Consider the following 23706-nt stretch of genomic DNA (forward strand, 5'->3'; position numbering starts at 1 on the left):
TTGCCTTCAGTCAATTTTCCAATCAAAACGCTGACCTACCATCCACGGAGGGCCTCAAACTGAAATGATTTCTATTATGTCAATAAAGCAAACGACCTCGCATGCAAATTTTTATTTTATTCATTTCTGCTGATAAATATGGCTACTGTACATTTTTCATTGATCGGCAAAAAGAAATGCAGGGTTTGGGCGAAATCTGTCCTGTTGTTGTGGAATAATGGGCTTCTAAAGTTTGCACTTTGCCTACGCTAATACATTGTTAAGCGAGCCACTTGTGTTGGGATATTTCGAGAACTGTGCAAGTAGGAACGACGGGAATAAGTTTGTTGTACTTGTTGTTTGGGTAACTTTTTGAATATATTGTTGACTGTTTAGATGTTATCCAAACTTCTCTTGATAAGCTTAACTCTGAAGTGCCCGTTCCTTTCAATCATACTGCTGACGACAATTCCCTGTCTATTGAGAATGCGTAAGGGACATTGAAGTCCATCTTCATATTAGCATCTCGAAGAAATCGTATTGATCTGTTTCTGATACAGATGTGAGAATTAAGTTTAATGCAATGAAGCATTAGTTGGTGTTTAATCCAAAGGCGAAGAACGTTGTTTTCAGGTTCAAAATTTTTCCCTGTAATGTTCTCCGTTAAAGACTGATAATGGAAAGCCAGTTGCTGTGATCATGAAAGTGGTTCATTTGGCGTTGCACCTTTCTTTAGTTTTGGGATTTTAATGAAAAAACAATAATTATTGATAGTAAATAATAAACATTCATACTAAACAATTTATTATTTTAAAAGTGTATGTTGAAAAATCTTTTGTTCAAACTTGAAGATCTTTTATAGTGGACTGTATATGTTAATTATAGAATTATCAGTGACAGCGGGTGTGATCAAGAATCGGTTTATTCAGAATAAACAGTAATAACAATAATATAGCGAGAGAAAATCGTTCAGACGGTTCCGTGTTCGTGTATATCCGTGTTTTGTTTTGTGTTGTTCCCTCCTCCCTCCGCACTCGTATTTATATCTCTTTCTTGACCTCACTCCGCGTCTGGCGACCTAGATTACCGAAGGGTAATTAGAAAATCGGCTTGGTTGCGCAATCCCTTAGACTGTGCAGCTTAGCCGGGGTCTGAACAGGCGTGCTGTCAGCCACATTTGACTTTGACGCTATTTCAACAGCTGGCCACCGGAGTTGTGGCAGATATATGACAGGACGCTGACCTTTTCACCGCTTAATTGCTATTCCATTGTTTTCCATTGAGAAAAACAAGGGGTGCAACTGGCGTTGCGCAATCGTTGTTTTTATACCAGGAGCAATGCTTTGTTGCCACGGGGATTTTTAGATAGTGATGAGCAGGTATTGAGAAAAGATTTCTCAACAGTGTAATTTGCGTTGTTTCTAAAATAATAATTTCGTTTAGTTTATAATCAGTTTGTGTACTTCTGAAACAATGATGTCAACAGTTATTATGCTTGTAAGATATATAATGTAATTGTTGCCCACTGAATCATGGGCTGATCGAGTTGAACGGAAATAAGGACCGTAGCAACTGGTCTTCGAGCTTGAGAAGCTGGCCAATGTTTATAAAGAGTATAGATGCAGTCGACAAGATCGTGGAATGGCATGGTTGAGCATACCCACATTAATGAAAAATTTTCTAATAAATCAACAAAAAACAACTTTTAAAAAACAAAACCAAAAAAATTGAAAAAATGTATGGATTGGATGATATGGATAGTTATGTAATGATGAATTTGCAAAAATTTCATGTTAGAAACTTTGATGCTTTCCGTAGAAGAAAAAGTAATTTCAAATTTTTAATAAAATGGGTCCCATTTCTGAACCGTTATTATTGAGTAAAATTACTATTAAATAAATTGCGTTAACAAGGAATTTGAAGTTGTTGGTTGCTGTAACGTTAAAGAAAATCAGGAACAATTGTTATTGCAATATGAAGCTTTCGCTTCTCGGTAAAATTTTAAATTATGTATTAAAAGTTAATAGACTGGTTTTTCATGTATATCTTTTTTTAATTTTACATTTTATTTTGCTATCTTTCATGGCTGTTGAAATTCCATTTTGTTCGCTTTTTATTCGACAATGTTTCGAAAAATTTGCCACTTTGAAGGTTGGAAAAGTTTGAATTTTTTTTCTCAATCGATTGGAAACCTTGTCCGATTTTTGTTTATTATTCTATTTGATGCCTGAATTGAAAAGATTAATATGTTCAAATATTTTGGATTATTCCTCTTGCATTATTAGCATGAGTAAAAGCAGCTGCAAAATGTTATCGAATGCAAATGGCAAACTTTGACGGCATTGTATTGGTTTCATATTTGCAACAGCTGCTTCGTGGCAAATATTATTCTTCGGATATTTCTGACTTAATTATCTTAATTATAAAAGTTAATTTTGTTCAATATTTCTTTGAAAATGAAATATATTAGTCTCCTATTCTCTTTTTTCTTATAAATATGCAATGATTAAAATTTCCCTTACAATATAAGAATTAATTTTGTTGTAATTTGAAAATTTATTTACAATGCTTAAAATAAAACTTATATATACAAATTATGTTCGCGTTGCTCAATTTCAACTTTCAAGCGGCTTATATTTCACACACATGCCAAGCACATGATTTGACAGTTATAGCTCTTACCTTTGTTATTTACATCAGTTGTATCTTGTTACGCTCGAATATTTCAGTAAATCCGAATCTTAAAATGAAGAAATTTAACTGCATCTGTTTCGACAGTGCTTATATTATAGTTTGGCTAAATAATAATAAAAACTGCAAAACACAGTACTGCTTGTTCATCAACCTGTACGTAAATTATTGGTGGAAAGTATTATTTCCAAATCTTACATAATTATATTTATAAATCAGTGCTTGGCTAGGAAAGTTCTATTTTTCAATAAAATCAACATATCTAGATGCGAAAAGCTATTTTATCTTCATTTAAAATAATAATAAAAGACAATAACTGATAAGGGACAACTGTAATTTCTATCAGTTTATATGTGAATTTCATATGATTATACCACCCGATTCGAAAATATAGCCTTCACAATGTACACGAACAATTTAATGTTAGATTTTGAAAAATATTCTGAAACTTCTGACAAAGAAAATCAATAAACACAGCAAGTCTAGAAGTTGCTTCAGAATATTACACCATGGATCAATTTGTTCACGTTATTACGATTCAAATTACCTAGACATATGAAAATGTTGCGCCCGCATCTCAACTGCCAATAAAACTTGTTTTGATTATTAATATTGCGTCGCAATATTCAAAATAATAATGAGTATCAAACATACGCAAAACAATAAATATTTTGCATAGTGATGCCGACCGTTGTTTACTGAATGCGCTCGATTTTCAAAAACTATAGTAAACACATTCTATTCTAAAAGGGAAAAAAATAAATAGAAAACTGCTGCTGTCACGAACTAGAATAAATGAAAAAGAAACAAGCATATATACATATGTATATGCTTGCAAAAAACTAACTACGAATAATGCGATTTATCCAACCAAGTAAATCTAAAATAAGTTCATCATATCGCCTATTGCATTTCACTGTGGATTATGAAAGTTTTCGCCAGCATATTTCGCAATGCCCTGACGTTCCAGTTCTTCTTCAATACGCAACAGTTGGTTATATTTCGCCAAACGCTCAGAACGACATGGTGCGCCAGTTTTAATCTGAAATAAAATACCTATCACCTACTGCTTCCATTTTCGATTTTTCAAATTAAAAGTTCCACCTGTCCAGTAGCCAAACCGACAACAAGATCAGCGATAAACGTGTCTTCAGTTTCTCCACTACGATGAGAAACCATAACACCCCAGCCATTTTTACGAGACAGCTGACATCTGAAAAAAAAGACAATCATTTAAAAACTTTAAAATCCCTAATGCGCACATCTACTTTTACTTATAACCTTCTTTAATTAAAAATCAAAACTTACGCTTGAATACTTTCAGTCACTGAACCAATTTGGTTGACTTTCAGCAACAACGTGTTGCACGCCTTCTTATCTATTGCCTGCTGAATACGCTTCGGATTTGTGCAGGTCAAATCATCTCTAGAACAACATTTCAAAACATTACTTTTGCATATGAAGCAAAACAGAAGCGCTCACAAGTTATCCCACTTACCCAACTATTTGTATTTTCAACTCACTGCACATTTTGGCCCAATTATCCCAATCATCCTGGTCGTAACCATCCTCGATAGACACAATTGGATAGTTCGTAACAAAATCCTTGTATAATTCAAGCATTTGCTCGCCATTTTTCTAAACAGTAAATTCAATTTAAATTTCTTTAGAACAACAACTCTCATCATCATCATTATCATTATGAAGAAACCTGTACTGCTTTTTGAACGAAGCAAACCTGTCTAACCTGCCTGACTGAACACGGGCAAGTTCAATTTAAAACAAACAAATAAGCTAACAGAAAAAATACTGATCATTTTTACTTACCCAATCTTTTGCATTCGATTCTGGATTTTTGAAATCCAAATCGTACAATTTTTCTTTCGATTTATAAAATTCGGACGCTGCAATATCCATGCCAATTTTCACTTTGCCTTCGTAACCAGCTTTACCAATAGCCTCTTTCAGCAACTCGAGTGCTTCCTTGTTGTCTTGGATATTCGGCGCAAATCCACCTTCGTCCCCGACAGCTGTCGCGTCCAAACCATAGCGTGCTTTAATGCAGTTCTTCAAATGATGATACACTTCACTTCCCATACGCATCGCTTCCTTAAAGTTGGATGCTCCTAAAACAGCAATCCAATAAACGATGAACAAACATGTACGTCAATAATGACAAAGAAAATTATTTACCAATGGGAAGCAACATGAATTCCTGCATAGCTAACTTATTTCCTGCGTGAGAACCGCCGTTTATAACATTGAACGCAGGCACTGGCATGATCACCTTGTCTACACCAGCCAAGTCAGCAATGTAACGGTACAGCGAAACTCCCTAAAAAAGGAAAATTTCAAAACAACTTACAATAATAAAAAGTAATTAGACCAAATCACTTTGTGCACCGCTCCAGCTTTGCAAACGGCCAACGAAACACCAAGAATAGCGTTCGCTCCGAGGACGGCTAGAACAAATAACATAAAACACAAAAATAATCAATGAACAACAAACAAACATTTGTTCTCAGTTCCGTCCAGAGAAAGCATAAAGTTGTCGATTAGACTTTGTTCTGTAACTTCAAAATTCTAAACAAAAGCATTATTAAGTAGAAAAACAAAAAAAAATTAACAATTTTTTGGTACCTTCGCTATCAGAGATGGTGCGATGACTTCGTTGATATTCTTAACCGCTTTGCTGACTCCTGAAATAAAATGATAAATAACTTAATAAACACATATTAACAAAATATTAACTACACAAACCTTTTCCCATGTACTGAGATTTGTCCCCATCACGCAATTCCAAAGCTTCATGAATGCCAGTGCTAGCACCGCTAGGAACCGCAGCGCGAAAAATGCCTCTATTTGTACGCAAATCTACTTCAACAGTTGGATTGCCACGTGAATCGAAAATCTGTCTAGCATGAATATCCAAAATAGACATCTTGATCAGAACTTCACACGAGCGAGACAAAGAACAAATATTTCTCAACGCTGAACACAACGCCAATACTGAATAACTTGTTTACGTGTAGTTACTATAGCTGTTATTTATCAGATTTTCAGGTACATAATTTGCAGCTACACAAAGAATTCTGAACTATTGAAAAACTCATTATTATTTTAATGATTGTCATATATAAATGTAAAATGTAATAAATATAAAATTTAAATTTTTTAAGAGAAATCCAGCAATTATTTACGATTCAAAATGCATGAATGTAGTTTGCCGTAGTGCTTATTTATTATTCGATGAAATATTAAAACATTTACTGCATGAATTTTAAAATTTAAAAAAACTTTAGAATTAATAAATGTAGCTAATTAAGTGCAAAATTATTTTTTTAAATCTGCACTATCGAACACTTTAGTTATTTTACAAGAAATTGAATAAACAAAGTCAGATTAAAAATCATAAATACAATAATTCATGTTTATTTTTTAATTTTACTTAGATTGATATATTTTTATTAATTACTGCATAAAGTGCTAATATTTTTAAGAAGTAAAAAAATTTTCCAACTGTAAATTCATACTATTATTTACTGTAGTAATCTTATGGATACTGTAGAAAAGAATTTTAGAATTCTTTCGTAAAAAATGAATAAATATGAAAAATAAAATGACCATAATTTATTTATGTATAAAATTTGATTTTCAAACAAAATTTCATTAAATAAGAGTTGTCTCAAAATAACGGATATTTTGATAAGCAGTCTTTACGCTTGATAAAAATAGCTAATTAATGATTTTTTGCATCACTTTGATAAAAGAAAAGCATTATCCACAGAAAAAAAATATTTTTATGTACGATGATATCTTGTTGCAATTTAATATACTTGAACAAACTGTAGCTTACACTGTAACAATAAAAATAGTCATTTTTTGTTAGATTTCTTTTTGACATGTCTCTTTTTAATTTTATTTTATTTATATAAAATTATGAGAACTTTTTTTTCTAATATTTGTGAAAATTAACCTTCTGTTACCAAATGCTTTATCTGCTATTTACATTTTGTAATCGGTTAAGCAGTTGCCTGTTCTTGATATTTTATGGTTTTGTGGATTTTTTCAACGATCTCTTTTTTAGATAACATAGAAGAAATTTGAATCATGACAATAATTTTATTTTTGGTTGACAACAGCGTTTCAATGAATCAAGTATCCTATCAGAGAATTTCTTTCTTGGGTTATGCTCAACATGCGATCGAAACTATTTTGAAATATCGTTCTCGCGACCCCAATGCTCGTGGATTTGACCGCTATATGTTGTTGACGTTTGATCGTCCACCGAAAAATATCAAAGCAGGTTGGAAAGAAAGCCAAACAGTTTTCATGGAAGAGTTAAGAAATCTCAAAGCTGAAAATTCTTCTTCTATTACCGCTCCACTTTCTAGCGCTTTTCATCTGTTGAATGTGAATCGTCTGCAAAGTGGAATTGACAATTTTGGATATGGTCGATATCCACAGTGGTTGGAACAAGCGTTTGTTATTTTATTTACTGACGGACATTCATTCGTCGATGATGATGGAACGTTGTTCGATATTGACAAAATTCGTTTGTCCTCTTATGGAAGTGAATTATACTATGATGCATATCGCTGGGATCAACGGATTTATGCTGTCGTACTGCGCATTCCTGGAATTTTGCCAAGAAAGCAATACATGGGTGGTCCAGTTCCTCCATGTCATGGTCCAATTGAAGCAATATGCGAACGGACTGGCGGTCGATCGTATTGCATCACGGATCACAAAATGATCAATCCATGCATTGAATCGTTGATGATGAAAATGCATACAGGCGTTGTGATGAGTTTTGAGAGATATGAAGTGATGCCAACACGTTTTGAAATGCCCAAAAGTTCTGGAAGCGCGCTCATGGCTTTAATAGCGTCTGAACCGGGAACAGTTATTCGCAGTCCAGATTCCTGTCCAGCAAGTCCATTGTTTACTCCTGATCCAATTTGGCATAAAACCAAAGGAATGATTTATGTACCTCGATTACCTAATAGAGGCTATATGGCAAGTCACTGGCCTATACCCGAAGCATTTTGGCCTGATTCAACAATGACTTATTTGCCACCACGTACTGCGCATCCTATGATCAGATTTCAGTGCTATCAGTATATGCCTATGCTTTTAGAAGAGTTTCCGTTTGACAAATACGAATTAGAACCGACAGCACTTACCAAGCACATGCTTGAAGTAACAACGCCAGCAATTTGTTGGTATGCATTTGTTATGAATAGTTCAAAAACAAATGACATAGGTGCACCTTTTGGTTATTTGAAAGTGTCCAGCTCAATGAATTGCGTAAATCTGTACGTTTTGCCATATGACTTCCCTTCTTTGTTTCCTTTAATCGAAGAAGCACGACGCAATCCTCCCGCTATTATGACTCAAAATTGGCGTTGCCATTTTGATAACTATTTACGAAATATACCTGCTTATTACTTTTTACCGTTGAAAAAGGCTTTGCTGCGTATCAGTGTACTTCGTCCAGTCTGTGAAATGTTTTTCGAAAATTGGCTTCCGCCGAATATTAATGTCTACTTGAGCAAAATTAAGACTTATGCTAAAGAAGAATACATAGCACTGTGTCAACAGGTGGGTCAAAAAATGATCACCGAAGATTATGTTGCAGTTATTAATAATAATTTTCAAAGACCTGTTTATTTGCATCCAACATTGGACAATGTTACAGAGAGATATTTAGAACCACCGATTTTGCTTCAATCCTTAACAGAAACCAAGCCTGCACAGTTAACAGCTGAACAGGTGCTACGTTATCCGGACAGGCTGACAAGGGATAATCTCCTAGAAGGAGTAGTTTTGCTTTTCGACCTTATATCTGAAAATATGGATTTTGGTGAGAACAGCAGCATGCAACCCTTGAATGAAAGCTTCATGCTGGATAATCAGCATACGGTACCGGTGATGATGATGGGCAATTATCAAGAATATTTAAAGCGCATGCCTCCGCCATTGAGGGAAGTGGAGCCAACTCCTCCTAGACTGCATGCTTTTGGAAATCCATTCAAAGTGGACAAACGGATCAGCGTTGACGAAGCGGATATTAGCGCCAATCCACAGACTGGCGATCGTTTTTTCAGACGTGACGCAGAAATTAGAGAAAAAGGTCCACTGTCGAAAACGTATCGTTGGATACCTCGAGGTGGGCCAGTTACATTGCCTTTCGGAAAGCACGAATGCAGTGGCTGTTCCACATTGATTAATACAATTGGATTTTGCACCAGTTGTCAGATAAAGCAAGCGGCAAAATTGAAGCCAGAAACAGAAGTTGTTATTTCCGAAATTGTCGAAGAAGAAAGAAAAGAAGAACAAGTGGAAGAAGATGATGATGAGGAGGACGATGACGAAGAAGACGACAAAGAAGAAGAAGAACAGTTTGTTTCACCCTCATCACAAGCAAAGCGTAAAGCTACATCTCATGTTTTTTATGATTTTACAGAAAAACAAAACCTGGCAGTGGATAATACTTTTTTTCAAATAAACGAGCGTTTGCGATTGATCGTTCGAGAACCTGTCAGGGATTTTCAAAGATTGTTAGATTTTTTGAATAATCAAGAGCCAGACGTACTAAAAAAGCTTATTCGAAACGCTTTGGAAGAAGCGAGAAGGTTGAAAATGAAAGAATTATATGAATTTTTGATAGAACAGTTCTTAACATGATCAGTGTTTGTTGTTGTTATTTAGAAATACACTATTCAACAATAAACTTCATATATTTTCTTTTTTATCATGTGAATTGCTGCTGTTTATCAGTTGTTGAACGAATGGATATTCGTGTTTTGTTTGTTTATTGTTTTTTTAGATAAGCATTTTAAATTTATTTATTAGTTGTAATTTAAAGTTTTCAAATTACATTCATCTCAGTGACCATGCTACTTAGTTATGTTGTTTTCATTTCATGAAGATAACTGATACCTAAACGAACTGCAAATGCCGGCGATACTGTATTTTAAACATGCCTCAATTTTGTAGATATTACAGCGGAAGATGTGTGTAAAATATTCTTGTTTGTTGAGGCAGTCTATAACCGTTCGCAGTCGTCAGCATGCTGTTGTTTGCTGACCACACTTTTGCACTGCAAACTTTGGCGGTTCAGCATTTACCTCATAATTTTTGCTAGTACACAGCCACAGTTTAAGACCAATCTTCGCAGTGGAAATGCAAGCACGATGAATCGAGGCTTAACGTAAATGAAGAAAGCCTGAAAGCAGAGAGAAACCGGTGGGAATGGGGCAATGATGCTCAGTTACACCGGAAGACAGAACAAGAAACAACACACACAGTTTTATTCATATGCTTGGCAATTGATATTTGAAATTAATCCACAATTTCATGACGATTCTCTAAAAGCGTACAATTTTCAAAATAAGCTACTTTTTAGGAACAATTAATTTTACGCTTACGTGAAATTGTGAGTTCATTTTCAACAAGCTTCTAAATTTAATCAAGACAGTTAGTTAGTTGTGTTTATTGATAAAAGAGGCAATTTCAGTCTATATAAGTAGCGCAAGCAGCGAATAGTGTTTGAAACTAGCTTTAAAAAAAGGGGTAGATGTAATAAATTTATGAAGCATAATGCATAGAAAATTTTTTTACTACATTTAAATTTCCGGACTTTAGAAACTACTGCTGCATGCTGGGGCAAGGCATTCATCATTCGTGTACTTGACGAAAACTAATTGAAAAAGGGTACGTTTGAAAAGAATTCTTGAACAGGGCGACCAATTGCCAATGAATCAATAAATGGGAAATTGATGAAATTGTACGCCCTAGCTGGATACAATGGACTTTGCAGGATGTGAACAACTCCATTATCAGAAACAGCAGCGTCGCACTGTTTCATTCCTGAATTTCCAAAATGACTACAGTGTCCTGAAAATCCTTTCGACTGATACACCAAACCGTCCATTGCTCTGAAAGAATTTCCAAACAACGTATTTTCGCAAAGTTTATAGCAGCAGAGCGAAACTGAAAAATAATAAACTTTGTTTTCCCTTTCCAAACAAAAACAATTAGCATTGACAAGTATCATACCTGGAATAATGTGTCGCTTCATTAATAATTCTACATCGCTTTTATTAGCTAACAAATTTTCCTTATCGGTATCTTTATAAATATTGTCAAATGCATCATCTTCGAAAGCAAGTACGGTGGCAGAAAACTCTGGGTCGCTGAGACTTTTGTCTAATCCTGAAGTTTCCATCAACATCACAAACTGCTTCACATTATCCATACCACGCAGTACATCCATCAAAGTTTTTCCATATTTAGGCAAAGGCTAAAAACACAGATCAAAACAAACAACAATTTTTATACAATATTTGTTTTACAAATGATAAATTTACCTCAGACAGTTTATGCAAAACGGCATTGCAACTGGGAATGTTTGACTTTTCCACAGCAACGCAATTGACATACTTCTTTTGCTTCGATTCAAAAATTAGAGAATATGCCATATTTTTCATTTCCCGCGAGAATTTCAGATTTTGCTTAGCCAAGGATGATAACTGTTTTGATGGTTCTTCGAAATTATATTTTTCACCAATGACAACATAACGTGATATTTCGTTTTGTAAGGAGTTGGCTTCCATGTTTCCAATTTCCTATAAAATTAGAATTCGATCAATTACAAATAATATTTTCATCATTCAAGTATAGCATACTGTAACAGCAGAGGTTGGTGGCAAAAGTACTGTTGCAGATTCGGTGGAAAGTATTTTTGTAATGCCTGACTTTTCGAAAAGAGATGCCATTTCTTCAGAAATGGATTCTTGTATAGCTGAATACAATGTCCTTGCTGCAATAAAAGTTGATTAATAAAAAAAACAAATATTTTTAGATTCAATTAATAAGATAAGATAAAATGACGATTTTTTCAAATTACAATTATCAAACTGCACAAAATGAGAGTAAATATAAGGTGATCAAATGTGCTTCGAAAATAAATTATTTCCTTGTTACACGTCAGCAAAGCAAATAAATAAATACCTTTCTGGGGAATATAAACTTCCGTTATAGTATGCAAAATGCCGTTAAGACCAACACGACCTTCTCCAGTGAGATTTAGATTTTCAATTATAGAATCCTCATTCCTTTTATGAGAAAGAAAGAATATGTCAAGAATGTTCAAATCATGGGAAAGCATATTTTTGCACATCATCTTCTCCATTATATAATAATGCATAAAATCTAAACGTATGCTGCAGTAGAAAATAAAATTTCACTGTCAATAAGATATGTTTACCGGCAAAGCAGCTTCGTTTGCTTCTGATGTCACTCTGAACTTGCTGGGGAAGTTTTTGAAAAGCTTCATCATTAAAAGCAAACACAGTCAATGTCAAGTCTTTGTTGTTTAGCATTTCTTTTGTCGAATCATTCATCACTGAAATGTATTTTATTAGAAAAATTGTTTCATAATGAACAGAATTCTTTTTACATCAAAAGCAAATGTAATAAATTGAAATATAATATTCCCAAAATTACATAAAGCATACTTACATGAAAGGAAAATGGAAAATTCTGGATTGGAATTCAACATTTCCCAAATAGTTTCAGTTGCAGGAAACAATGGCTTATTCACCACATGCAGAACGCCGTTTTTGAATTGAACATTAGCATTCTTAATTTCTGCACAATTTACAGATAATGCCTGAAGTGAAAAAAGCATATTAAACCTACATACCTGCTGCTCACGTAATATGAATAATCTCGCATATTACATACCGCATTATTTTTATTAACGCTGACAGTCAATTTTCCACCAGTTCTCAAAGTTTGCAGTTCATTTCCATCTTTCAAATTGAAACTATAATGAAATCCAGGAGAGATGTACCCAAGGAGAATGTCTTTAACAGGGCGCATTGTATCTCCTGTTTCAAATACAATAACTTGGGCAATTTCACTTCCATCAGAAGATGACTGTGAAAACGCTTCATTTGTTGGTGCGAACAATGTAATATTTCGCTTATCCAGTTGTGTCAGCAATCCAGATTTCTCCAACGATTCTTCCAGCAATGTTAAATTCAAATTTTTCAGAGTTGTGGCCAAATCTTCCAGTTCCAATTCTAAGAAATTGTTTAATCATCAAATGCATGTTTGTTTGGAAATAGTATAAAAAACAGTGAAAGTGTTCTTTGATTACAGCAACCCAAAATTATTCTTATAGTTAAACAAAAATTATACCAACTTTAAAAATGTGCCCATTTTAAGACAGAAAATTAGATTAACAATTGCTGGAAGTGACATTTTTGCACTGGTTTTGCTGGTTATAGCTTGGATTAGAATCTTCTTCAAACAAGGGCACTATGAAGAGTTAACACAATCGAAATATTATTTGCTGTGAGCAAACTGATAAATCGTTTTGCATTATTTGATGAATCGAGTCAACATTTGACCGAAGCGAAGCTTTGGATTATTCAAGCCGCAAGCGTGGCACTTGATCACACACTTCAATGAATTGCTTTCAGTTGTTCCACTAAGTGAAATGGCAACAGTAGTGAAAATTCAGTTATAGCAAACAGCGCAAAATGAATTTTGAATAAAATTCTCAAGATGATGCAATTGAAATTTCAAAAACTGCCTTGCTAGCTAACTTGTGCACAACTGGATAAGTGATGACTTTGTGCTCGTTGTTAAATAATAAAAAAGAGAATGAAAAGCCGTTTTTCTTTCATTGTTGAACATGTGTGCACGAACCAAGCTAAAGCATGATCAGCATTGAGTGCATTACGCTAAATGTAAATAGCAGAGAAAATTTACATATCAATAAATATGCTGAAGTCACGCAGGACGTCACGCTTCATTATTCGATTACGGTCAACGTGAACAAGCAAAAAATAGTGAACTTAACTGATTGCTTTTCAGTTATGAGCAATATCAATTATCATTGTTCAACATCAGCAACGAGCAGCAAGTGTTGCAATTATTTTTACAGAAACGTCAGTTGATTGGTTTTCAAAAAAGATACCAAATGGGAATTTTATTTATAAAATTGAAAAGATATAAATATGTCATGAAAAGCACTTGGTTCGATCGTTTTGAAAAAGTGGAAGAAAAATTTGCCAAATGTCAAGAAAGCACAGCTATAATCGATCAATTCGCTTTTCGAAAAGTTGCTGTCAAATGGTGAAATGCGAACAAATGCGTGCGTATGCGAATGCGTTTGCCTATGCCTATGCCTGTCCCAATCCCAAGCCCTGCGGACATTGTTGACAGAAATAAATCATGAAGGCAAATCAAATATGCAAATATCCAAATTATTGTTCGCTCAGTAATTTCTTTTTTTTTCTTTTAAATCAAACAACTTACCCACTAAGCAACCTTTTTTGAAATTTCTAGCAAAGCCGTGACAACACTGGTATGTTGTAGTGTTGATAATTTCTTTGCCATTGATTATTTTACTGCTTTCACAACTGTGCACGTTGTACGTAGAAATGCAAGTCGATGTGATCGATGGATGAAAATTTGTTTCATTCGTTGCGGGCTTTTCTTTGACAGACTCTTCTTTGCATACATTCGGTCTGAATAAATAATATTAAATGAAACCAATAAAATAAATAAATATATATATATATATATATATATAGTTTTTTTAAATTTTGTATCAATTTACCCAGTCCACCAGGAATTGAATTCAAACCAATATTCACGATCTGAACATCCGAACAAGCATGTGCCGTTGCACGATGCAAAAAGAAGAGAGAATAGAAGCAGAGCAGTCACCTTGAACTCGGTGCCCATGGTGCGAAGATAAGCGGCTAACAGTGTGAGCATTTCGATTTTATAGGCAATGCAGAGTAAACAAACGCACAATTCGACCAATCAGATTCACCGCTGAGTCACATGTTTGAGCAATGGAAATTTCTAGAAAAAATTTTCCAATCCCGCCCCCTACAATTCGCCTACTTCCGTTCAACAAATGAGTCATGTGATATTGTGTTTCAATGTCGTCAGTTGATTTTTGTGCATTTTTGTTGTTGTGCACTTTTGCAGCGGTAACAGTTGGAAAACGAATTCCGCTTGCGATGCGATGCAAAATCACCAAATCCATTTGTTGAATCAAAAAGCCGGCTAATGTGGTTTTTGTTGACGATCGATTCGGTGGACCTTTGCAGCACTTTGGCAGTAAATTGGAAGCAGCTTTGGCGAAATTGCGTGCAACCAAACGTTGACGCTTGTCGCTATATGCCGTCGGGTGAAATTCTGCTTTACACTACTAGAACAGTTTTTCCGTTTCAATTCAGCCACACCCAAAATGCTGTCAACGGGCAAATTTATGCTCAACAACCGTCTCAACTTTGCCAAATTATTCTGAAATTGTTGCTTTAGATTCGTGTTCAGTGGTCAGTGCTCGATGTCGATGTCCTCAACATAATACAATGCATTTCATTTCAACTTTCCATCATTCCACTTCAAACCGATTCTTTCTTTTCTTATCAAATTGAACAATAATTTTATTGAATTTTACAATTGTAAAACTTGTTAAAAGAAAAAAGAACATTCACAAATTTTACAACAATTTCAAAAGTAGACAAGTCATATTTGTTTGAATTAATAAAAAGCAAAATAATCGTTTTCAATTTAAGATCATTTCAAGTAAAAAAGTAAAAACAGTTCCAAGAAGCGTCTGTTGTTGTTCATCTGCACCGAAGTTCATAATTTTACTTATTATTATTACAATAAAAACTGGCTTTCATTTGGCTTCTATTACATAAAGCGTGCTGTTATGAAAACCAGTGTTTTGAGAAGATCGTCGCAAAATTGGCAATCCGTTTCAACGCTACTTTTCTTAATACACAGAATATTACAGTTTTACACACCCAACAATGCAAAAGGGAAATCTATTTTTTATTCCCTTTTTAATAAATAGTCATTTGACAAAATTTACCATTGTTCCATTATACAATTGAAATCCGTTGTTTAAGTAATAATATGTACTTTTAATGAATTTGTTTTGCACAACTGTCTGCAAACGTTACTATTACTTGTTGCAGTTGTTGCATGACCATGATTCACGAAAACAAGCTTCTGTCGTATGGCAGTTTTACAATTTTGCACTCACTGTTCAATGAAAATTGAAAAACACGCTTCTCTGAAAATGCTTCTTCAGCAAAATGTACGCAATGTTTGCTTTTTGCATTGTTAAACATGAAAAATATTCTCATCTTTTCCATTTAATAATTTCTGTATATTAAGAAAAAGCTATTTTTGTCTTTTTATTTCTGCCATCGTCGATCATACAATTATATATGCTCATTTTCTGAAGTAATTATTTATAACGAACGTCTAGATGTTCAACTGCCAGTTTAAAGAACTAAATATAGACAACTTATTTTTGAAGTGAACAAATTTCCAAATTACGTAACAATGAATCAACAAGTTGAATTCTTTTTTTTTGCAAATGTCAATGAAATCACTTTTTTGAACTTTTTTCGTCACTTCATACGTGTACAAGCTGAATCAGCGGCTGATCCATTGTATTGCATTTCATTTTATAGCTGCTTGTTGTTTAAAATCATGTTCAACAAATCAACCAGGCATTCTTCAGAACAACAATCGACCCCAATAATAATCACTTCTGTGAAAATTATTTGCAAAATTTTGCATAAACTAATGTTTGCAATGCAAATTGAAAGTTGAGAAAAAAATATATACACGCATAATATAATATAATATAATATAATATACCAATGACTACTGTTGAATACTTTCTGAATAGATCGTGTTGTTCGTATATTGTTAATATTATCAATGCAAGAAACAGTTCATATGATTAAAATGTACATTATAAATAAATGATAATAATAAAATATTTCCAATTTATAACATATGCTTGCTATAAATAGAGTTGAAAATATTTTTCAACAACTGCGTAAAAATAGAGACAGTTTAGTCATAAAGACGAAATTGATATTCCGGTGTCGTCAAAAGAAGCAAGTTGTTATTCAGAAAAATGCAAGCTGTTCAAAAGCAGTTCACCAAATGACCACAATTATATTTTCCACAAGGCACAAATCTGTCAAATCTGATGGAACTTCAAAACAAAAAAATAAATTATCATTATCATCTTGTCATGAATATTATCTCCAAAGAATTTTCTAATCGATCAACCAATGAATTGCAATTCATCAATGAACTTTGAGAGTTGCCGTTATTTTATTTCGCTTCGCATTTGTGACTTTAAAAACAAAACATCCTGAACCTTTTTCAAATTCATCAAATGCTATCTATAAATCTCAGCAGACGTAAACGACAATTTCATTTCTGCTATTTAAAAATCTGACAAAAAATTAAAAATAACCCACACCCATAACAAAATATGCAACTTTTTTCAGCACAAATGCTCGATTAAAATAGCTAAAACATGGACAAACAGGATGTGCTTAAAAAGCCAACAGAAACATCAACAGAATATAAAAACGTTCCAAAATACCATGCTTATAAAACGAGAGTGTAATTTTGCAATTAAAATTAATGCATTTTTCTGAATTCACAGAAAAATTTAAGTAAATGCAAATGCATGGCATATGCGATGCAATGAAAAACAGAACGGCTCAATTTCTGAATAAAACATCTCTTTTGAATCTTATTCTACATTCGCGGCAGCATTGTTCATTATAATAAATGCATCCCAAGAAATCTGTTGATACGTGTACGCCCAAACTCTGCTGTATTTCTCTTTCGTTATTCCTCGACCAACAACAACTATGTCGTCCCGATTGAAACGCACTGCCTTATCCGGGGTACGCCAATTTTGATCATCCAAGCGGCGCTTGTAATGTACACCTGAAAACAGAAATTGGCAATGTAGAAAAAAATTTGCATTTTCACCAGATACAGAAAAATTCTAATCGACAAACCTGGTGATATGTACAAAAACGACGGATCATTTATAGGCCGCTTCTGACAAATGAATCCGGCAACAATTTGCCGATACTGTTGCGCCAAGCTCAGTGCTCCTTAAAGCAGAACAAAAATTGCATTTCTTTTTGTCAAAAAACTAAACTTTTTATTAAATACTTTTCTTGTATTCCTCAGTAAAAAAATTTCCCGAAGTCGACATTTCAACCACTGGAAGACAAGCGACACTGTAATCCGAGTTGACCTGAAATCAAAAAATTTTATAAAAAATCTATGAAAACCAAATATTATGCTATTAAATCAACAGCTACTCTTTTTATAGCTTCAAATACACTCGAGCCATTCAGACATTGTACAGTAACAAAATCCGCCCATGAGGCAGGTTTAGTTGCACTATTCAACATCAACTCCACTACAACGTCAGAATCATCGCAATAATTTCTAATTGAAAGAGGCAAAATAAGTATAAATTAAACGAAAGTAATTATAACAAAAAGATAAAAAATTACCCATCATTGATTAGCATAAATTTCTTTGATTGTGCTAATCGTTTCAATCTGGAAAAAAAGTCAGGCATTTCTTTGATGGCAATCAGATCCGCATGCAGTTTCAATGAACATATGTTCACAGCAACAGCTTCCACAAGCTGAAAATAAAAAGCAAAAAAAAGATCAAACAAGTTACAAAAAACCAACTCTATCATAAGAACCAAAAATATAGCAAAATTACATTCCACATCCAATTATTTAAAAATACTATTTTTCACTTAGTTATTATGCATTTTCACAGACTGGAAAAATAATCAACAAAACCAAACAACTGTGTTAATTTTATGAATTTGGAATGCACGAAAGTACACATCTTATTTAATGAGATCCTTTAACTGAATGTAACATTCACAATATCACATTTGTACCTGCATTTCAAAAAGAATAAACGTATTAAGAAAGTAATATTGCCACCATCTAATATTTCAATTAACCTGATGTCAAATTACCAGCAGCTATAATTTAAAAAAATTTCCAGCATAAAAATAAAAGTAATCATCGTCTAAGTTTCCTGAATTATTAATTTGGGATGCTGGTCTGTACTAAAAATAAAATAATCATATAATATACCTAACTGTTCAAAAATTTCAGGATCACAAAGAAATTTTTTAAAAATTAATGTAATATTCTATGAATTATTAGTGTCGTTATTAATCCAGCTATTAAGCGGAATAACTTAAAAATATACTCTAAGTATTTCACGTGGACTACACAAATCACACGCAAAACATAAGTTTGAGTGTTTCGAAAGAGCAATTTCCCACAGTTTTCTTGCTTTCGGATGAAGAATCATTGAAAGACGATCTGGACTGAAAAACAACGGCTCCATCCGCTAAAATTAATCATCTTAAAAATTAAAACAAAGCCAGATAAAACAGTACTTCTTCAATGGTGCACTGATCGACAAATTTTCCGGCCAAATCACTGAATGCAAGCAAATGATTCGAAATTTTTAAACATTCGAAGTCTGTCAAAAGGGCTTGTTCATTCAAATATGACAGAACATCTGTTAAATTAAAAAGACTGAAACAAAACATTTTTGAAATAAATAACAATTCCATCACGCATCGATGCTTATCTATTTTACTAATGTCGTCGGATATCATTGCTTTTTAAAAAATTTTCAGGTCCCTGGCATCTATCCAAAAGCACGATGGCATCGGTAACTTCTAATTCATGCTGACGAAGGACCTGTTAAAAAACAACTGTAAACCATTAAACATTAAAATCAAAATTATACATCAGCCGCATCAGCAAGCGAGTGACCAAACATCAAAACGTCGTCCACAATCAAACAGTTATCGTACTTCTTCCAGACCCCATCAATAACTTTTCCAGTAACGGTAGTTTCTTTTGTTTTGTGATACAACAGAAGTGGAATATTGCGCTTGACAGAGATTATCTAAATATACAAGTTAAACTTTGAAAAATGAAAAGCACAAAATGCATACTGATGCGAGTGGTAAACCGCCTTCTGGAACACCACAAATGCTGTGAAACTTCAAATTCGAAAGCAGACAAGAATGTACAAGTTCTTCGATTTCATTCTAAATAACTATTTGCTATACATTTTCATACACGTTCATTCAGAAAAATACAAACCATTATTTCCGGATAGCTGATCGCCAGTTGAAAATCCACAAAGATCGGTGTTTCGTACAAAGATCTCATGACAACTGTTTCAAATTTGAAAATTCCAATGTTAAATAATTTATTTAAAAGCGCTTTACATTTATCAATCATTTTCACAACAACTTGCGGTGATGTTTATACTGCCCAACAAAACAATAAATACTGCAACAGCATTAGTATACTGTATCTTGTGTTAATGACAAATTATTACTTTATTATTATTATTATTATTACTATTGGAAACTTTTCGAATATATTTGTTATTTTATATATTAATTTAAATTTATAATTTAAAAGTATACGTATTGAATATTTCAACTTCAAATTTATAAAATTAAAATTTATTCTTAACTTTGTAATGTAATCGAACTGTTTTGTTTACTTATTCATTTTAACAATAAAAAGTCATATTTTTATAAGCAGCTAGTTATCATCTGTAGAATTTAAACTATATTAAAATATTATTAAATGCCGGATATCAACATGTTAGTTTTTTGAGATAGTAATGCAATGTACGCATCGAATTTGAAGTACAGTATAAGAAAATGTAGGCACTAAATGATTACCCAAATATTATTTACATTCAATATTTTTTTCTCAACTAACGCAGATTTTAATTTCAACTGTCGTAACTTAAAAATATCCGTTTTGTGTTGAACGCAATAGCTTTTACCATTTTATAATATTAAGCAATGCAAAAATTACTGTTAGGTGTTTAAAGATACAAACTGTGCGTTTTTCAGACTTTTAATTGTAAATGAAATGAATTTCACCATTTAGTCTCAAAAAGCATTTTCTTGTTAAAGATGTCATACATATTCATAAAATAAATAACCAACTCTTTTGACTTGTTTTCGCTATGCCATTCGATCGTTTTAATAAACTTTTTTTAATTTCATTATTCTCGTTGATGATCTCTTTTGCCAACTGAAAGAACTGACGAAAGCACAAAGGTTACGCTGATTCGTGACAAACAATTTTTCATTATGATTTCAATAAGCCATTATTTTTACAAAATTTTAATAAGTTCAACTTTGTAACCCTGAAATCAAAATAAGCATATTTTCCCTTCACCACAAATAATAAGGTGTATATTAAATCACTTTTTAGGGAAAAAATATTGACTGATATAGTGAATAAATCATATTGCTAACCATGATCCAAATATTCATTCACTGCAAGCCCACACTTTGTAAATATCGGCATACTGAATTCCATGGTTCATTTCCAAATATTCGACATCCAGAAACTGCATCTCATCAAAATCTTCAAAGTGCAGCAGTGCTTGATCGGATTCATCTTCAATAAACAGTCATATTGAAACGTTCTACATATGCATAATAAAATTCAAAATTGGCACCTGCGGAAGTCATGTACAGGAAACGCGAATCAAGAACAGGTGGCTTCGAACAAACTACTCCAGCAATAACGTCGATGTCCTTTTCAGCAGTTTTCATCGACTCTGTAAACAGAAATGTCATCATTTGGAATATATCATACTGTAAAAAAGCAATACAGAAAACAAAAAGAATAACGCATCACTCACGTTCCGAAAATTCTTTTGGGATCAAACTGTCTTTCGCATGCAATGACAAAATAGAGAAACAAGCAACTTTGTTTTCTGCGCTTACCTAAACATAGTATTTAATTACAATTACAATATTTAAAAAATAAATTATACCTTTCTTATAGCGGAAAACACGCCCCGACCAGAAAACGGCAAAACAGTGACAAAATCTACCCATTTCGCTATTGACCATTCACCTCCGGTCAGCTGCATCTCAACAATCGATGATACATCACAAAATTTACTAAAAGCAGAAATATTCAAATGCGTTTGCATTAAAAAAGTATGGTTAAAAGATAATTCACCGATCGTCCATTATCATGAAATTCTTCGACTTTGCACACGCCTTCAATTCAGAAATAAAGTCGACCAACGGAACTTTGCAAATCAAGTCACTGCGAATTATCAACATGCAAATGAACTTCCCAACTTTCTGCGCAAGCTGAAATTAATGCATCAATATGAAATCAAATTACAATAATAATAAAATTATACGTTAAAATGAATAACTTTCGCCATATTATTATTATTATTATTATCAAATTTAACAAAATATATAACTTCAGCTACCGCTATTATCTCCTTCGGGTCAGACGATTTGCAGGCAACACATAAATTCGACTTTTTATCAAGCGCTATTTGCCACAAGTGCTTTGCCAAATTATGGCTCAAAGATGCAGTATTGGTCGCCGCTTTGACCGACAAAACGCCCGTCTAAAAATCACTATCGTCAATAAAATTTCAGCTAAGTTTGAAAAATTTACCTTGTCAACTTTAGCACCTTCTTGAAAACCATTTCCCAATGCTGACGGTGCTATTTTGTCAGTAACATTGAACAAATAACTTGAAATTCGTTGACAATCCGCATTCGATATAAGACCTCTACCTTCGTACAACAGCAAAACTTCAGGCAAACAGAACAGACTGGAATGAAAATCGTCGTTTATTAATTTGACCTCCAATCACTTTATAAGAATCATTCATTTCTAACCTCCGTTTCGTAATACCAAGATTTTCCAAATTACGTGAAGCTCCCTGACAACGGTCAAGAATGACAAGTGCATCTGTGACAATGAGACCTTGCGCTCGAAGAACCTATTTATAATTATAAAACATTATTAATAAGAAACTGATTAAAAAATCATGCGTCTTACTCGAGCTGTTTCTGCAATGCTTGAACCAAATGTAATTACGTCTTCAATAATCAAGCATTTGTCACCAGGTTTATACAATCCTTCTACTATCTTTTTCGTACCGTACGCTTTCGCATCCTTACGCTGCATTATCATGGGAATGGATCGTTTCACGCTCAGAGCCTACAAATGTAAATTTTGCATTAACGAGTTCGTTTTATCAAAAAAAATATATAAATACGTTTTATAAATTAATGGCAGAATTTTACAGAAAAAATCGGTAAAGTGTAAAAAAAGTTCAGCATCGAGAACATTACACTTACAGATGTTAATGGGATGGCTCCATACGGAACGCCACATATTACATCATATTCCAACTCTTTTGCATAATCATACATCAAATCCTCAACTGTGTTCTAAATCAAAGAAAAAAACAGTTGAAATAAATTTATTCAATCAACTGGCTTCAAACCAAAAGAGTCGGATGGCTCAGCAGGCGGCGCATATCCACGTAAATCGGAGATGTATGTTTTGACTTCAGCATAAATTCCCCAAACTGAATAGCACCAAGGTGGAATAAGTCAGTCAAAAATGTTTCATATCTGGCATCCATCTTCAGCAACGCGGTTGTAAATAATAAGTGACAACTTGACAGATGTACAGTAATCTAAAAAAATAAAGTGCAACATGAGTATTTCCATTACAGTACATGTAAATAAAAATTATTCTAAATTCAATTAATAATATATATTTCAAATGTGAAATTAAATTAATTAATTAATTAATTGTTTAAATTAATTTTTATGTTATTTATACTTACATATTTGAAAAGAATTTTTAATACTCGATGTTCGCCCTATCCTGTGGCGCCCATTATTCTACCTCCATCGTTCTGCTAAACAAAGCAAATTGTACAAAGAAATGTAAAACGATGAATTAAATTGCAATAAGAAAAGACAAAAAATTATAGTTTCAAAAATAACAATGCTAGTTACAGTAGAAATAGAATAAGTAAAATAAATTGCAATTCACAATATTTAAAAGCAACAAAACTGAATTGTACGTTGTTTACAAATTGACAAAAGGAACAAATAAGTTTTTTGTGTGCGTTTATTAAAGTTGGAAAATGTAAGCAGATTAAAAATAATCATGTACTCTATTGTCTGCTGTTTTGCAATGACCTAATTTCATGCGCAGATAGCTAATAACAAGTTTTACAAATCAAATTCTAATTTGTTAAGCATTTCATTGAACAACTGTCTACGGC

General features: G+C 33.2%; 7 protein-coding genes across 7 annotated transcripts; 1 reads left to right on the forward strand and 6 right to left on the reverse strand.

The window, feature by feature from the left end:
- Positions 1 to 1233: 1233 nt before the first annotated feature.
- On the reverse strand, positions 1234 to 1627 carry Tsp_09467 (conserved hypothetical protein). The gene is made up of 2 exons (XM_003371184.1): positions 1506 to 1627; positions 1234 to 1444 (listed from the first exon to the last, which is right to left on the reverse strand). Exons 1-2 carry the CDS (start codon positions 1625 to 1627, stop codon positions 1234 to 1236), a joined length of 333 nt encoding a protein of 110 aa, XP_003371232.1.
- Positions 1628 to 3583: 1956 nt separating this feature from the next.
- Tsp_09466 (enolase) lies at positions 3584 to 6549 on the reverse strand. The gene is made up of 12 exons (XM_003371185.1): positions 6527 to 6549; positions 5707 to 5762; positions 5431 to 5679; positions 5311 to 5369; positions 5184 to 5253; positions 5065 to 5132; positions 4864 to 5005; positions 4498 to 4796; positions 4169 to 4308; positions 3979 to 4095; positions 3775 to 3883; positions 3584 to 3712 (listed from the first exon to the last, which is right to left on the reverse strand). The coding sequence occupies exons 1-12, from the start codon at positions 6547 to 6549 to the stop codon at positions 3584 to 3586; spliced, it is 1461 nt and encodes a 486-aa protein (XP_003371233.1).
- A 231-nt stretch (positions 6550 to 6780) lies between these two features.
- On the forward strand, positions 6781 to 8899 carry Tsp_09465 (integrator complex subunit 6). Its single transcript, XM_003371186.1, is given in 2 exon segments — positions 6781 to 8770; positions 8781 to 8899. 2 exon segments carry the CDS (start codon positions 6781 to 6783, stop codon positions 8897 to 8899), a joined length of 2109 nt encoding a protein of 702 aa, XP_003371234.1.
- Positions 8900 to 10375: 1476 nt separating this feature from the next.
- Positions 10376 to 14472, reverse strand: Tsp_09464 (putative fasciclin domain protein). Its single transcript, XM_003371187.1, has 9 exons — positions 14312 to 14472; positions 14101 to 14219; positions 12383 to 12764; positions 11689 to 11900; positions 11364 to 11497; positions 11046 to 11303; positions 10735 to 10978; positions 10603 to 10668; positions 10376 to 10572 (listed from the first exon to the last, which is right to left on the reverse strand). Exons 1-9 carry the CDS (start codon positions 14470 to 14472, stop codon positions 10376 to 10378), a joined length of 1773 nt encoding a protein of 590 aa, XP_003371235.1.
- A 7-nt stretch (positions 14473 to 14479) lies between these two features.
- On the reverse strand, positions 14480 to 15355 carry Tsp_09463 (conserved hypothetical protein). The gene is made up of 3 exons (XM_003371188.1): positions 15311 to 15355; positions 14605 to 14911; positions 14480 to 14562 (listed from the first exon to the last, which is right to left on the reverse strand). Exons 1-3 carry the CDS (start codon positions 15353 to 15355, stop codon positions 14480 to 14482), a joined length of 435 nt encoding a protein of 144 aa, XP_003371236.1.
- Positions 15356 to 17284: 1929 nt separating this feature from the next.
- Tsp_09462 (putative uridine 5'-monophosphate synthase) lies at positions 17285 to 19850 on the reverse strand. Its single transcript, XM_003371189.1, has 7 exons — positions 19710 to 19850; positions 19348 to 19509; positions 18796 to 18939; positions 18069 to 18205; positions 17892 to 18000; positions 17719 to 17803; positions 17285 to 17484 (listed from the first exon to the last, which is right to left on the reverse strand). Exons 1-7 carry the CDS (start codon positions 19848 to 19850, stop codon positions 17285 to 17287), a joined length of 978 nt encoding a protein of 325 aa, XP_003371237.1.
- Positions 19851 to 20907: 1057 nt separating this feature from the next.
- On the reverse strand, positions 20908 to 23052 carry Tsp_09461 (putative phosphoribosyl transferase domain protein). The gene is made up of 9 exons (XM_003371190.1): positions 22912 to 23052; positions 22763 to 22855; positions 22461 to 22622; positions 22298 to 22341; positions 22071 to 22230; positions 21612 to 21748; positions 21504 to 21550; positions 21100 to 21201; positions 20908 to 21038 (listed from the first exon to the last, which is right to left on the reverse strand). Exons 1-9 carry the CDS (start codon positions 23050 to 23052, stop codon positions 20908 to 20910), a joined length of 1017 nt encoding a protein of 338 aa, XP_003371238.1.
- Positions 23053 to 23706: the final 654 nt, after the last annotated feature.

This window comes from Trichinella spiralis, assembly GCF_000181795.1.
Source record: "Trichinella spiralis strain ISS 195 chromosome Unknown Scfld9, whole genome shotgun sequence".
Classification (NCBI taxonomy): Eukaryota; Metazoa; Nematoda; class Enoplea; order Trichinellida; family Trichinellidae; genus Trichinella; species Trichinella spiralis.

Bases quoted from the DNA above. Each gene is read 5' to 3' on its own strand.
- Tsp_09467 (XM_003371184.1), bottom strand. From the start codon at position 1,627: ATGCCATTCCACGATCTTGTCGACTGCATCTATACTCTTTATAAACAT. The intron at 1,445-1,505 runs GTGGGCAACAAT...TCATTGTTTCAG, and splicing joins CTCGATCAGCCCATGATTCA to AAGTACACAAACTGATTATA.
- Tsp_09463 (XM_003371188.1), bottom strand. From the start codon at position 15,355: ATGAACTTCGGTGCAGATGAACAACAACAGACGCTTCTTGGAACT. The intron at 14,912-15,310 runs GTTTTTACTTTT...CTGTTCTAGTAG, and splicing joins AACAGACGCTTCTTGGAACT to TGTAAAGCAGAATTTCACCC. The intron at 14,563-14,604 runs GTAGGCGAATTG...AATTTTTTCTAG, and splicing joins GACTCATTTGTTGAACGGAA to AAATTTCCATTGCTCAAACA.
- Tsp_09465 (XM_003371186.1), top strand. From the start codon at position 6,781: ATGACAATAATTTTATTTTTGGTTGACAACAGCGTTTCAATGAATCAA.
- Tsp_09466 (XM_003371185.1), bottom strand. From the start codon at position 6,549: ATGACTATTTTTATTGTTACAGT. The intron at 5,133-5,183 runs GTTTGTTTGTTG...TATTTGTTCTAG, and splicing joins GGACGGAACTGAGAACAAAT to CCGTCCTCGGAGCGAACGCT. The intron at 3,713-3,774 runs GTGGAACTTTTA...ATTTTATTTCAG, and splicing joins TCGGTTTGGCTACTGGACAG to ATTAAAACTGGCGCACCATG.
- Tsp_09461 (XM_003371190.1), bottom strand. From the start codon at position 23,052: ATGGATGCCAGATATGAAACATTTTTGACTGACTTATTCCACCTTGGT. The intron at 22,342-22,460 runs GTAAGACGCATG...GACCGTTGTCAG, and splicing joins GCATTGCAGAAACAGCTCGA to GGAGCTTCACGTAATTTGGA. The intron at 21,202-21,503 runs GTGAATGGTCAA...TTCTGTTTACAG, and splicing joins TGAGATGCAGCTGACCGGAG to AGTCGATGAAAACTGCTGAA.
- Tsp_09464 (XM_003371187.1), bottom strand. From the start codon at position 14,472: ATGCTCACACTGTTAGCCGCTTATCTTCGCACCATGGGCACCGAGTTC. The intron at 10,669-10,734 runs GTATGATACTTG...ATTATTTTTCAG, and splicing joins GAAGCGACACATTATTCCAG to TTTCGCTCTGCTGCTATAAA. The intron at 10,573-10,602 runs GTTTGGTGTATC...AAGGATTTTCAG, and splicing joins TTCTTTCAGAGCAATGGACG to GACACTGTAGTCATTTTGGA.
- Tsp_09462 (XM_003371189.1), bottom strand. From the start codon at position 19,850: ATGATTGATAAATGTAAAGCGCTTTTAAATAAATTATTTAACATTGGA. The intron at 19,510-19,709 runs GTTTGTATTTTT...TTGTATATTTAG, and splicing joins TCAGCTATCCGGAAATAATG to ATAATCTCTGTCAAGCGCAA. The intron at 18,001-18,068 runs GTAATTTTTTAT...TCTTTCAATTAG, and splicing joins TTTATGCTAATCAATGATGG to AAATTATTGCGATGATTCTG.